This window comes from Bos grunniens, chromosome 27 (genome assembly GCF_055505025.1).
Source record: "Bos grunniens cultivar Pamir isolate PY7600 chromosome 27, Bosgru_T2T1.0, whole genome shotgun sequence".
Taxonomy (NCBI): Eukaryota; Metazoa; Chordata; class Mammalia; order Artiodactyla; family Bovidae; genus Bos; species Bos grunniens.
Genome location: NC_141191.1, coordinates 39,688,603 through 39,703,579, shown reverse-complemented (window position 1 = coordinate 39,703,579; position 14,977 = coordinate 39,688,603). Strand labels below are relative to the sequence as shown.

General features: G+C 46.1%; 1 protein-coding gene and 1 long non-coding RNA gene across 15 annotated transcripts in view; one reads left to right on the top strand and one right to left on the bottom strand.

Moving 5' to 3' along the window:
• Positions 1–14,977, bottom strand: part of CSGALNACT1 (chondroitin sulfate N-acetylgalactosaminyltransferase 1) — a 339,147-nt gene that overhangs the window by 163,964 nt on the left and 160,206 nt on the right. For 11 of the 14 annotated variants that reach the window (XM_086380519.1, XM_086380533.1, XM_086380521.1 and 8 more), the window contains one exon: positions 10,561–10,654. Coding sequence is in view for 5 of the 14 variants with exons in the window: in XM_086380533.1 (XP_086236659.1) it covers positions 10,561–10,570 (10 nt within the window). In the remaining 9 variants the exon portion in view is untranslated. Of the gene's footprint in view, positions 1–10,560; positions 10,655–10,945; positions 11,083–11,735; positions 11,867–14,977 lie in introns of those variants that run through there. The other 3 variants (XM_086380518.1, XM_086380532.1, XM_086380528.1) reach the window with 2 other exon arrangements.
• Positions 11,172–14,012, top strand: LOC147343855 (uncharacterized). The gene is made up of 2 exons (XR_015156251.1): positions 11,172–11,311; positions 12,309–14,012. It is a non-coding gene; the product is annotated as an uncharacterized LOC147343855 (long non-coding RNA).

Genomic DNA, 14,977 nt, shown 5'->3' with positions numbered 1-14,977 from the left:
CAAGAAGACAAGTGGGTAAGTAACGACACAGGATGCCGGCACCCCAGCTGAAGAAGGTGTGCGTCAGAAGCGTGTGCGTGGTGAGATGTTCACCGTAAGTGAAGTGGGACGAGACCAGCACTCGTGAGACAGACTCTCCAGCCACCAGCCTGGTGGAGGCTCCAGGGTAAGTCAGGAACAGCAGAGAGTGAGACGGCGAGCCCGGAGCAGAGATCACGGCTCCTTCTGCATCTGAGGTTCACCAGAAGAAGGTGAAGTTAGGGTCCCTCTGAGGCTCCTGTGGGCAGAGCTGAAACAACTGAGCTCCCCAAAGATTCTGATTTCGAGTGAAGCCGGGGGATCTGGCTGGGTCCCCAGCATCCCGGAAGACTCAGTGCAGGGGCTCAGGGACCACACCACAGGCTCCTATAGAGCCAGGACTGTGCATCCCCCCGAACCTCCAGTGTCTCACAGTGGAGGACTCCTGGCTGACACCCAAACCAATGTGTGCTTAATTAACTAACTAATTAGCCCATAAACAAGCAAATTCTTTCCATTATGGAAGCTGGGAAAGGAAAAGGGAGGAGCAGGGACCACAGTTTTATTTTCAATTTTGGAAAAATGTAAACATTTACATCCTGTTAGTTAATATTGGTAATTTCTTGCATCCCTACTATATGCCAAGTTGTTATTGTTATTCAGTGGCTCAAGTCATGTCTGACTCTTTGTGACCCCATGGGCTGCAGCACACCAGGCTTCCTGTCCATCACCATCTCCTCAAGTTTCCCCAAACTCACGTCCATTGAGTCGGTGACGCCATCCAACCATTTCATCCTCTGTTATCCCCTTCTCCTCCCGCCTTCAAACTTTCCCAGCATCAGGGTCTTTCCCAATGAGTCAGTTCTTTGCATCAGGTGGCCAAAGTGTTGGAGTTTCAGCTTCAGCACCAGTCCTCCCAATGAACATTCGTTGGATTGATTGATTTCCTTTAGGAAATTTCCTAAAGGGTTGATTTCCTTTAGGACTGACTGCCTTCAGGATGTGCCAGGTGCTTCACAAACATTCATCTCAATCCTCACAACAACTCTAAAAGGTTTGTCTCATTTTCCAGATGAAGGGTAGAGGGGTGCAGAAACCTGTCCATCTCACAGCACCGGTAAGCGATGGAGCTGAACTTCCAACCTCAATTCCAGGGCCAGTGTGAAGCCCACTGCCTTGCCTCTAGAAACAGGGAGGCATCCACTCCAACACCAATCAACTGAACAACAAGTGCCAGGGTGAGGGCCATGTGTGCCGAGTTAAAGAAGAAGTTCAGGAGAAAGGAAATGCCAACATACACCTTCGGTCTGCTCCTAATGGGAGAAACGCTAGCATGCAGCCTGTAATCTACCAGACTGGTGGCCGTGTACACATGTTTCCCAAACCAAAGTAACACAACTGGAAACACAAGATGAGAAGTGCAGCAGGTAGAATAAAACAGAAGCTGCTTCTCTGGTGCCCTTCTGACTCATTATTTTCTTTCACTCATAAACTTCTTCATTCTCAGCTTCTCCCACGATTTGACTCAGGTAAAAACAAGAGCCCTTCTTAGAGGAGAAGGCATGGACCAGGAGAAGAGGTGGGAAGAAAGATGCTGGTTTGAATCCCTTGACAGCGTGAGTCCGCTGCAGCCCCCTCCTCGGCAGGAGAGCAGGCGGGCCCACTCAAACTCCTGCCAACCATTCACCCTGCGGGGCACCCGCTCAGCACCAATCCCCGGGGGTATTGAGTGGTCCCAGGGGTGCTCGGGATGCTCCAGACACCATGCCCGGGTAACAGGAACAAAAGGCAAGAAAACCAAATGCAGTAACACCACACAGAAGGTGCCATAAAAGGAGAGGGGAACCCATACGTCAGTCTAGGGGAAGGGGAGAGGCCTGGAAAGACAGACCACCAGAGTCAAGTCGTGGAGAACCAGAAGGAACTGGCCTGGCCGAGGAGCCTGGAAGGGTGTCCTGGCAGGAGGACGCAGCAGCAAAGACCCAGCACAATCAAAAAATAAAAAATAAAATAATTAATTAATTTTTTTAAAAAAAGGAAGAAGATGGGCAGGGTGCAGGGACTTGGCAATGGACCACGTAAGCCCCCTGAGTGACGGTAACAACATCAGGGTATCTTGGGGGGTTCTGGCTGGGGGCTGGGGGAGCCCAGGGGAGCATAATGAGTGCAGGGGGCTGGGGGCACCAGACGGCAGAGTGAGCTGGGGAAACAAACGTGAGGTCAGCACAAGGTCAGCACCTAGAGCCGAGGAGACTGCGCGGATGACACAGAACGAGAGGGCGGAGGGGATGGGACGCTGAGGAACACGGACTGGACTGGGGAGGGGGCCACCCAGTATCAGCCACAGAAAGAGGGAGAAAACCAGAGGAGGTCACCAGACAAGCCAAGGGGAGCAAGAGTTTCCAGAACAGCGGTCAGAGTGTCAGAGGCTGCACACACCTCCACAATCTGGCTTCCTAAATAAGCACTAAACTAAGAGTTAGTTAACATGCTGCATCAAATTACAGTGAGATGAGCAATAATAACACTGAAACACACAGCAAGAACTTCAGAGGAAGAAAAGTTAGGTGATTGCCTAACACAAAACAACACACGCAAGTAGCTAATCCACACCCAGGGACAGCTCCCCTGCCAATGGCAGGGCTCAAATGAGGGCAAGGCTACAGGTAATGCTACATTTCACCTTGCTGCAGAAAATCATCAAAAATGCCAATGGTATATGTCATGTGATGGTACTTAATTTCAATTCAATCTACTATTTTCCAGCCATCAAGACCTCTATCCCTTGGTATATACCCCACTGGCTTGGGACAAAGCTGTCACATGTTTTATAAACTCAGAAAACACATTTAATGACACCAGTAGCCCTGGCTGGAAGTTTTATCAGATATGAGCTCATGGTAAAGAACCTGCCTGCCAATGAAGGAGCCGTAAGAGATGCTGGATCAATCCCTGGGTCGGGAAGATCCCCTGAAGGAGGGCATGGCAACCTACTTCAGTATTCTTGCCTGGAGAATCCCATGGACAGAGGAGCCTGGGGGGCTACCGTCCATGGGGTTGCAAAGAGTCAGACACAACTGAAGCGACTTAGCACACACACACATGACCTTGTGCAAATTCCAACAGATTTCTTTCCTGAGGTAGTCTAGTTCATTTCTGGTTCTTGTAACCACAAATCCTGAATGATATCCAACATTTTAATTTGCCAAGAAATAGAAATTTTAAATATTAACTATCATTATATTCTAAAAGAATAAATATTTTATATTTTAATATATAAGAAAAAAGACCAGAAGCTCAAAGTAAACATTATTCCTTTAAAGTGAGTACTAGCTCTTTGAAAAATCACTTTATTTTTCTCATTTCTCTGCAGGTGACTGATACCTTCACCAGCGACTGGATCCAATCCAAGAATTGGCACTTGGTAACCAAAGGGGTTCAAGACCAGCATATGTTTGTTTGGCCAGAAAGTTACTTCAGTTTTTAAGTAAAAATAAAAGGCTCATTTTTCATTTTCACCAAGAACATTATTGAACGTGTTTATCATTTTGTTCCACTACTTTCTGCCATTTTCCAGGCAACTTCATAATTTCATCTTCCCAAATTTTTTTATCTTTTTGAGCAAAGAACTATTACAGGTGCCTTGTACAGTCTTCCAGGAAATGGCAATTTTTTTCATCAGGAGAATTTTGCAAAGACCAAAAAAAAAATCGAAAGACATCCAAAGGCACAATGTCTGGTGAATCTAGCAGAGGAAATCAGAACTTCCCAGCCAAGCGGTAAGTTTTCGCCTGGTCATCAAAGAAACACGTGGTCTTGCGGTCCTCTGGCAGAGGACTGTGCACGCTCTGTTGACCAATTCCACGCAATTTTCATTAAGTGCTGCCTTCAGCCGGTCTAACTGGGAGCAGTACCTGTCAAAATTCATCTCTTGGTTTTATAGAAGGAGCTCATAATAGAGGACTCCCTTTCAGGCCTACCGTATCCACAACGCTACCTTCTTTGGATAAAGACTGGCCTTTGGTGTGGTTGGTGGTGGTTCAATGCACTTGCCCTATGAACTCTTCTATTCTACATTGTTATACAGAATCCAGTTTTCATCGTCCCTCACAGTTTGTTTTAAAAAACAGGTAATGTTTTTGTTATGTTTAAGTAGAGACTCTAATGCAAAAATACGCTCAAGACAGTGTTTCCACTTAACTTATGTGGCGCCCGAACATCAAAGCAGTGAAGATGACCAAGCTGGTGCACGTGATGCTCCAGACTGATTTCGGTATTTTGAGCATGCTGCCTCCCATGCAGCATAATGTTGACTGTTCTCAATTAATGTCTTGTTTTGATCGCTATCAACTTCAACTGATCTACCCGACCATGGAGCATCGTCCAGCAAGAAACCTCCAGCACGAAATTCTGCAAATCACTTCTGACGTGTTCCTTCAGTCACAGCACCTTCTTCATACACTGCATAAATCTTTTTTTTTTTTGCTTCATTTTCGTTTTTACCTTTCTTGAAATAATAAAGCATAACATGTTGCGTTTTTTTCTTCCATCTTCAATACTAAAATGGCTACACAACAATTCACCAATCTTGGTTAAGTTTTTGAAAACGCATGCTGATACAATAGCTGTCACCATACAATCTAACAAAATTGTTTTGAGTGAAGTTAAAGACAACTAAACGCTACCAGAGCCATCTTACAGGAAAAAAACGAATCTTTTGGCCAACTCAATAATAAGTCTCACATTTTTGTTGAATTGAAAATATGCATGTCTTTATCACAACATTCAAGTATAAACACTATTACTCCTAATTACTACGTTTTTTAAAAAAAAAAAACTTTACAAAAAAAATTTACAATATCAATTTGAATGAGTTTCCCAATAGTAGAGATGAATTTCATTTTTTCTAGAGGCCTTGACCATTGGATCACATTTGGAACATTAAAAACCTCAGTAGCAATTGAGCTGGAAGTTTCCATTAGGTCCTAATTCCTTCTTTTGCCCACCCTCCGCCTCTGACTTTCATTCCCACTTACCCCCCAAACCTTCACACATGGCCTCACCCGATCTCTACCTTCCCTTCTCAGCCAGTGTGCCCCTAGGCTGAAGCGATTCAAGTTCCATTTTAAATTCTTCAGGAAACATACTACCTAACGGGTCAGAACCTTTCAGACAACTGCTTCCTAAGTGTCAGCTGAACCTTGTGAAACTGCCCTTTCAAGCACCACAGTTTTATTTACAGTTGTAGGGTCATGATTTTCAACTTGAAAGGGCCATTAGTGTAATGGAAAAAATAAAATAAAAAGGCAAGACTTAAAGTAGCGAGTGTCTCCTTAAAAGTATTATAGTTAGTTGCTCAGTCCTGTCCGACTCTTTGCGACCCCATCGACTGCAGCCTGCCAGGCTCCTCTGTCCCTGGGATTCTCCAGGCAAGAATACTGGAGTAGGTTGCCATGGCCTCCTCCAGGGGATCTTCCTGACCCAGGGACCGAACCAGGGTCTCTCTCATTGCAGGCAGATTCTTTACCGTCTGAACCACAAGGAAAGCCCAGCTGTCTCCTTATGAGCAGTCAAATTAAACCCTAGAGTCTGTCATGCCCTCTTCTTGGGACAGAAAAAAACATTCCTGCTCCTCATATTGATTTTCAATGTCATACAAGTATTTCCAGAAGAGCAGTAAGATCCTGTTACCTTTGCTGAAGAAAAACAGGTGAGGAAGTGGGTAATTTTGAACCAGATTTTAACTGAAAATATAGGCAACACTAAGAAAAGGAATAATAAGGTGTAAAAGTAAATTTCAAAGGTCTTGTCAATGGAAAGATAATTTGTTTTTCTTACACAATACTATTTTTTAATGAAAAGTGATGTAAAAACCTGAGTAGGCAAGTCCCATGGACGGAGGAGCCTGGTAGGCTGCAGTCCGTGGGGTCTCGAAGAATTGGACCTGACTGAGCAACTTCACTTTCACTTTTCACTTTCATGCACTGGAGAAGGAAATGGCAACCCACTCCAGTGTTCTTGCCTGGAGAGTCCCAGGGACGGGGGAGCCTGGTGGGCTGCCGTCTGTGGGGTCGCACAGAGTCGGACACGACTGAAGCGACTTGGCAGCAGCAGCGGGACTTCCTCGGTGGTCCCGTGGTTAAGAATCCACCTGTCAATGCGGATTCCATCTCAACGGGTTCCATTTCTGGTTGGGGGAAGATAAAACATGCTACAGAACAACTAAGCCCGTGGGCCACAGCTACTGAGCTCCAGCCCCTGGAGACTGTGCTCAACGAGAGAAGCCCCTGCAATGAGAAGCCTGAGCGCCACAACAAAGACCCAACACAGCCAAAAGTACATAAGTCAATACTTTTTTTTTACCCTCTACACAAGTGAGAAATTAAGCTCAAGGGAGGAAAAGTCCCTAAATCAAAGAAATCCCTTTCATTAAAAAAATTAAGTGGCAAAAAGAAAAAAAAGAAATCCCTTTAAACTTTTTTTTTTTACTTTTAAAGGATTATTATTCTTTTTTAAAGTCAGGTCTTTGACTTACTTTGTTACTTTTAATTATGGTAAAATACACGTAACATAAAGTTTATTTTCTTCACAATTTTCAAGTATATTCACACTGTCGTACAATCACTCTCTAGAACTTCTTCGTCTTGAAAACTTAAACAGTGTTAAACAACTCCATCCTCTGCCCCCTCAACCCCTGGCAACCACCATTCTACTCTGCATCGTCATGAGTAGGACTGTTCCAGCTCCTTCCTGAAAGTGCAATCATACAGCGTTTGCCCTTTCATGACTGGCTGATTTCACCTTTGTATAACATCCTCAAGTTCAACATCCGTGTGGTAGCATGCGTTTGAATCGTCTTCCTTTTTAAGGCTGAGTACTATTCCATTGGGCGCACAGACCACATTTCGTTTAACCATTCACCACCAGTGGACACCTGGGTTACGGCCAACCTTCCATGCCTTACTTAAAAAAGAATTTATTTAACCTAAGCAGGAGCTGGTGCTGGAGTTAGAGCACCAGTTCACATCCCTCCTATCCATGGTAGCACAGAAAACAAATGTGAAAGAGAAAGAAGACAGAGGGGGGAAAAGAAGACAGAAAAGACAGGGATACTGCCACTGCGTGAGTGTTCAGTCACCCAGACTGCACACGGTCACGCCCTCAGCAAATCAAAACACTGACAATGCTTGGTTCTGATGAGGGTTTTCAGATACCAGAAATTCATCCAAACATTTGTTTGTGAACATGCATATGGACAAACACATGCTGGGCATTGCAAACGCAGACACGGAGCCCCTTAGAGGATGAGGACGGCCACAGGACAAACAGCAAGCAGGTGAACAACTGCAGACAGTGGAGAATGTTGGGGGCGACAGGGCCCAGCCCCAGGCCAGGCAAAGGCCGGGATGGGTTTCCAGGGCTGAGTCCAGAGCAGGAACGCAGTGAGGAGGGGCACAGAGGAAGGAGGAGGTGGGGGTTGGGGGGTGAGGGGCCGGCAGGGCAAGACACGGCCATGAGAGGCTGAAGCAAGAAACCCACTTGGTGGAAGGAGAATCTCAATGAGCAGAGCCCTGGAACAGAGCAGAAAAGACAAAAGCCAGGCCTGAGGAGGTGACAATCAGCAGACAAGAGACAGCGGCCCCGTGGCAGGCCGCAACAGGCCAGCATTCCTCTCCTGGCCTGGCCTGGAGAAGCCCCATCTGTGGAAAAGGAACTGCGGTTCAGGAGGATAAATGAAAATTGCAGCAGCAGACACTGGCACTCATGACAAGCTTACATTCTTGTCTCATTCCATTAAGTGGAAAGACTGTGGAAGGTCAAAACAGATCCCAAAGAAGGCTACTTCGTAAACCATCAATACAAACTTCTCTACTTGATTCTCTAGTTTTGCAAATATGTGCAACCTGCCAAGTTACTCCATTATAGTTTTATATTCGTATTTACTTTTAACACCCCTTCATTCCAAAAGGAAATGGCATAGGCTACAACTTCACGTTATCTGATAGACACGTGTCATGCATGGGCTTGCAGAGCTGCAAAGAACTACAGGGTGATCTGGCCACAAAGAGAGCTTGGACCCCGCAGACAGCAGCTGAGGAACTAACTGGATCCCAGAGTAAGACCCGCTGGGTCAGCGTCCTGCTCAGGGGCCCAGGCAGCCGTCGTGGGACCGTGACAAGGAGACAGTGCCAGGTGCCCGCTCTGGGCAGGAAGGGAAGCAGAGGGATGCGGTTCCCACAGGACCAGACGCCCTATATTCCCTTCCTATGTTTTCATCAACCATGCAATGCCTCTTTCAGCATATCCAGGTGCCAGGACCTGTGTCTGAGTGCTAGAAGCCCCACAGGGGGGTTGCCACTGAAGGACCAGTAAATGTTCCCTGGAGGGTGGCAGGGAAGGGAGAGTTCCCAGTGGGAGAGAGTGTGGGGACACTGGGCTTGGGGTGGGGCACGCACTCAGCAGGCAGCAATTCATGGACAAGGCTGGGCGGCATCGAAGGCACCAAGGGGACACGGAGGAGACCAGGAGATCCCCGGGGGAGCCTTCCAGCACCTCGAGCTGGTGATCCAACCACGAACAATGATCCAACCGCCTCTCCTGGCTGGGACTCCAGGACCACCGCAGGGCAGGTACACCTGCCAACCAGCCACTCCTCCCAGTTTACACGGCTGCCCCCTGCAGGTCTGGGGAAGGTCCACTATTGAGGGACTTCCAAAGCCCTGCATCTATAAGGAACTCAGATTATAAGGAGTATGCATGCATGCTAAGTCGCTTCAGTCGTGTCCGACTCTCTGTGACCCTATGGAGTGAATATAGGCCACCAGGTTCCTCTGTCCATGGGATAATGTCCAAGATACTGTCCTCTATCCAAGAATACTGGGGTGGGTTGCCACGCCCTCCTCCAGGGGATCTTTCTAACCCATGTCTCTTTTGTCTCCTGCATGGCAGGCGGGTTGTTTCACCACTAGCGCCACCTGGGAAGCCCCCAGTCCCTGGAAAACCAAAGGCTTTCCCAAGCTCCCACTGTCCCAGAGCAGCCTGACTCCCCATCAACACCCTGTGTCTGCAGCAGCACACAGAGAGACCAGACCCTCATCAAAACCCAGCTGGGCCTCCCTCATCACCTCATCCTGGGGTATGAACATCTTAATTGGATTATTTCTCATTACTTCTCTATTTTGTACAGTTTATTCTGACTCTTTTCTACAATCATTTCAAGGTTTTAATATCATGATGTTCTTTCTAATGACACTGTTCTCTTCTACATCATCCAAGTCATTCTCAAAAACATTAAACACTGAAATACCTCAGATTGAAGACTTCCGTTGTGACCCTCAAAGTAGCCTTGGATCACTTAGGCCTCTTAGCCACTCAAGTCTCTACTCAAAAAAGACTTTGTGAAGAATTATTGTTTGGTTATTCTTATATTATTATTATTGTTTTATTGTGGTTATCATTAATTTGGTCAAGGTTGTTTTTATTTTTCATTACTGGTAACTCAGATACAATCCCTTTAACTCCCCACTCTCCATTGTCTGAGTATAAAGCAGTTCATTAAAGCAAAATCACATCCAGCGTTTTGGTTTTCAGCCTTTTATCTCAAACAGTACAACAAAAGTAAACATTAAAAATCAAAACAAAACCTCTATAGCAATTTGTTGAATGAAGACCAGTGAAGGGGTTTTCCTGAAGGTATGCAGATGGTGAGCAAAGCTTATCTATTTTCATTTTGACATCTATAGATTCATCTCCATAGAAAACTAAAATGAAGGTTTGCTCTGCTGAAGGTAAGAACCACATACATGACTTCCCATTTCATACTCTTCCCTTTCAACTAATGATGTCCCTGAAGTTCTTAGTTTTTTTCAAAGTTCAGTCTCGCCAGATGTAATAAAATATCTTATTCTAGAGAAATTCAAAATCACTGCTTACAGAGCAGAACTAAAATAACGTCCCTGAGATTTACATGTGTCCCCAAATCTGAAACCAACCATACAATCTGTCAGGGTACTATTCTCCAAGAGTTCTAGAAAGTATTCCCCTGAGATGCTATAAGTCGGAAAGTAAGATCATCGTTCAATTTCCTATTTTATTTAAATAATTATTTTGTAGCTTGGTGAAAATTACGATGCCCTTTTGATTATGGGTTAAATATTTGAGAAAGCTTAACATTTCGTCACAACTTCCAAAAGAAGAACAAATTATCCTATTCAGGTGAATTTTTAAAAAAAGAATTATGTAGTTCTTCTAACTACATTATTGGCATTTGCCATTCTGAGAAGAGATAAATTCTGAAGAAGCTGGCAGAGTTAAATGTAAATTACAGGCTTTACAAGTGAATAAAAGAATTTTCCAAGGCAGCCAAGTAATTATACTACCTTGAAAAAGTACTCATATCTTAAAATAATAATCTGTTATTAATGGAACTATTGGAAGTAAAATGAAATTCAGCACATTTCAAACATAGCCAGAATACTGAATAAACTCAGACCATACAAAGATTCATTTCTTAAGTAATTCATGATTAACAGACACACTTACCTGGAAGCATAAGAAAAGAAGGTTAGGATGAAACTACATCATTCTTCCACTGAGTAAAAATATCTTGACTTTCCTCCTTGAAATGGAAAGGAATCTAAAAAATAAAAATAGGAGTCATTTCTGGGAATTTCCACGTCTTAAATATAGATGATATTACAAAATTTTAAATCACTTATGATCTAAAATACAATTTATCCAACCAAAGTCCTGCCCCAAAAAGCAGGATGGTATTTTCCCTTTTCTATTTTAATGGGTAAAATGCAAAGCATTTGTTTAAAAAAAAAAAAAAGATCAAGGTTTAAAATAAATGCCGAGAGCCATGTAGATACGTGTGTAAAAGCAAAGCAGAGTCACACTCTTGGAAAAGAACCCAGAAAAAGCAAACCTCGCAGGGAGGAAGGGTGCCCGCTGGCTCCCGAAGGCGCCGGGGCCTGGGCTGTGCGTCCGCAGCGAAGCCGCGGTTCAGGTGGGGTCGGGGGACCGCGCGCCGCGCCGCCACTTTTTTCTAATGGTCGGTCGTAGGGAAGGAAGAAATGTTACAAAACAGCAAACCCCCGGGAAGTTGGAGAGCCCAGCTCCCCCGGCAGCGCGCCCCCACCGCCCCCGCAGACGCCCCCAGCACCGCCTGCCGGACCCGCCTCCTCCCCTGACGGCCCCCTCCGCCCGCTCCGTCCAGCCCTGTGCCCCCCGGCCTTTCAGGAATCCACCGAGCGCCCCTCAGTCCACGGAGATCAACGAGGACGCAAAAGAGGTACGAGCACAGCACCGGGGAAACACTCCGGAGAGAATTCGCCCCCGCGATTAAATAGAGGCGAATAATTCTATCTTCAACTCCTTTACGCAGAGTCGTGTTTTCCCGAGTTTGTGATTTCATCTCATCTGTCTTTATAATTCAAGTCATAGCGCGCGCACACACACACACACACACACACACGAAAATCCTCTATGGTTCCCGTTTCACATGCAGGAATAATAATAATAATTTTTTTTAAAAAAGGTCTAGGGTGGTTGCAGGGGGACAAAGACAAGATTGATAAGCGGCTCAGGTCCGCGGGGTCGGCCTCCCGGTGCCAGTGCTGGGGGCTGTCACGTGCAGTTTCTCCCTGCGCCCAAGTTTGAAAGTTTTCTCTGCAGCACGGACACAGAGTCAGTAAGTACGGAGTGAGGTGTGTCACCATAGAAGGGGCCATCTGGATCCGCTTTCCTGTGGGTTAACTGTTGAAAGGGTGGGCTAGCCGGGGCCAGCCCCCCCACGCCGGCCCCGCCGGTCCCCCCGCTGCGCAGCCTCTCCCGGCTTCTCTCTCCGAGCCCACTTCCGTCCCTGCCTGGCTAATTAATCTGTGTCTAAATGGAACTGCAGTTGGCAGCCCCGCAGCAATGCCAAAGTCGAATAATCACTTGGACCTGAATCCGAGTTGTTTTCCATCCTTGACAACAAATAAGGCCATTCTGGGGCCTGCGGGCCAGGAGTTGAAATGAGTTTATAATTTGGCTTCCAGTCTCCCATTCTAAATATCCTTTTCTGCCTTTTCTGCATGCAGGGGTGGGGCGGGGGAGGGCAGCTTTGGAGGCTGATCACCAGCATGGTCTTTATTGATATCCGTAATGAATATTCTGTGCCATCTAAGTAAGAGGGAAAGTCCACATCATTCAAAACCACACTTGTTTTAACAATGAAACTAAATAGGCTGTCGGCTCATGCTACCACATGATCAAATTAATAATCTAATTTGTTCTTCTCACTGCAGCAACTGGAAGAGAAACGCTGGGTTTTTTCATCCACACACAGAGGCCCCATTCATCTGTCCAGCCCCTGAGTGCCTGTCCTGGCAACACCAGACTACAGGTTAGGAGTTACAGGACAGCCCCGCTTCTCCTCGCCTCCTAGTAAAGCACACACGAACACTCGGCTCCTCGGCTCCGGGAAGCACATTGTCTCCTTGCAGTTCCAAACATCAGGTGCCCTAAGAAGGTGGTCATCTCTCGCTGGTAATAGAAAAGGAGAGACACAGGAAGGCAGAACCACTGGCAAGACTCCCTAGAGGTCAAGATGAGAGGGGAGGTGCCACCATGGAAAATCACTGGAGGTGAGGCACAGATACACAGAGGACAGGGGTCTGTGCAGCTGGGCTTCTCCTGTTAGGAAGATGGGAAGGGTTGTCACCCACTTGTCTGCCACGTGCCTGCCTCACACTGCAAGAGCTGCTCCCAGGGTGAGCTCCTGCAATCCCCACAGCAATGCCATGGGAGTCTGCAAAAACCTCCCCATTCTACAGATGGGGAAAATGAGACTCAAAGGTGCTAAGAAGCCTCTCGGACAGATATATGGTAAAGCCAGGATTTTTCTGACTTCAAAACTGAAGCTCTAAAAAGAAAAAGAAATGCAAGCCTCGACTTCCTCGAGGATCTAACACGGTGGTCCTCATGGGTGGTTCTCCAACAGGTGGGTGGCTGCCAGTGGTAACCTGCAGACACGCGGCCGGCATCCGAAGATCCTCCCCAGACTCCTGAAGCCCTCATTATTCACAAGAAATCACAGTGACAAACTGCTCTTGGACAAGCCTTTCAGAGTATCGAAGACAGAGACAATAAGAATGCGCTAAAAATAAAAGCTAAATCCAGAAAGCAACTGCAGGTGCAAAGCAGAGACAAGCACCTTGCTTTGTCGAATTCAGAAACTAGTTCTCAAGGACACCCCTCAGGCTGAGTTCCAGGTCTGAGGGCTCCTCTCCAGTTATCTGATGCCCTGGTGCTCTCTTCCGTTTGGCATAGAGAGAGAGGATTATGGTGGGGCTTCTGTGGCCTCTCAAGTTCTGGTTTTGGTAAAAAGTGAGCAGAAGGCACAATGTGCATGAGAGTGGCTGGGAGAGGCTCCATGGGAAAACCACATACTCAGTTTTGGAAATTTCCCAGTTGGGATTTGAAAGGTTGGGAAGCCTGCCCCCGCCCACCCCCCACAGTAACAGAGTTTGACATCCATCAATTAGCAGCACTCCATAAATAAGTCAGCTTTTAATCATGCCAAAGGAGATCGCCAAAAATTAACTATGGAAAAGAGCAGCTGAAAACAAGGACACTGAGGTCAGTACTATTTTAACAATCTGGGAAGCTGTGCTGTTCAACATACAATGAGTAAGTGAAAGTTCCCAGGACTTCCAAAGAACTTCAAAGACACGGCTGGTCCAATGGGCTGCCTATAATCATCCACGTACCTTAAGTTCCGAGGCTCCCTCACATTCATACATGTAAATCTAAATCTTTAATCCATCTAAACCACATCAGTATCAGACACACTGATTCCTGAAATATGAAAAATAAGACAAGACAAAAAAGCCTGCCTAACATAACAAACCAAAGCAGCGATAGACCAGAAACATACCAGCCAACTCAAGCTGCCCAGTGGGATTTTTTTTGTGCACATGTGGATAATAATATACATGTTTTAAAATCTTGATGGTAGTGTTTTCATTTGTATTAATCAACGGAGTCCTCTGGGTAACTGCTCTGGGAGATAGGGCAGACTTAGGGTCGGGAAGTATGCAGCCAACTTCTAAAATTACCCTTCTCAAGAATGTTTCAGAAAAGAAAGTGCCCTTGGATGCTACACGTTACAAATGGCATGTTACTATATTCTTGACAAGATTCCTTCCACATTAAATAATTTTACTGAAAACAGTACATTTTAGGAAACACTTTAAAAATCACGAGTTCTTCCTTCAAAACGCTGTCTTCTGTTATTCTGTCAAACAAACAACAGAGTCTCTGTGTCATGGTCTTGTGTGTAAAGACCGAATGAGATGAGGATGTGTTGTTGTTCAGTTGCTCAGTCGTATCTGACTCTTTGTGACCCCTTGGACTGTAGCCCACGAGGTCCCTCTGTTCATGGGATTCTCCAGGCAAGAATACTGGAGTGGGTTGCCATTTTCTCCTCCAGGGGATCTTCCCAAGCCAGGAATCGAGCTCAGGTTTCCTGCACTGGCAGGCGGATTCTTTACTGCTGAGCCACCAGGGAATGAGATGATGCCCCTTTCTCATTCCTAATCCTGCCTGTGGAGCAGCCATCCTCACTTTCTTCACTTCAATTTATCCCTCTGATGAACAGTGATAAGCACAGATCAGTTCAGTTGAGTTGCTCAGTTGTGCCCGACTCTTTTCGACCCCGTGGACTGCAGCACACCAGGCTTGCCTGTCCATCACCAACTCCTGGAGCATGCTCAAACTCATGTCCGTTGAGTTGGTGACGCCATCCAACCATCTCATCCTCTGTTATCCCCTTCTCTTCCCGCCTTCAATCTTTCCCAGCAGCAGGGTCTTTTCTAATGAGTCAGTTCTTCACATCAGGTGGCCAAAGTATTCAGCTTCAGCATCAGTCCTTCCAATGAATTTTCAGGACTGATTTCCTTTAGAACTGACTGGT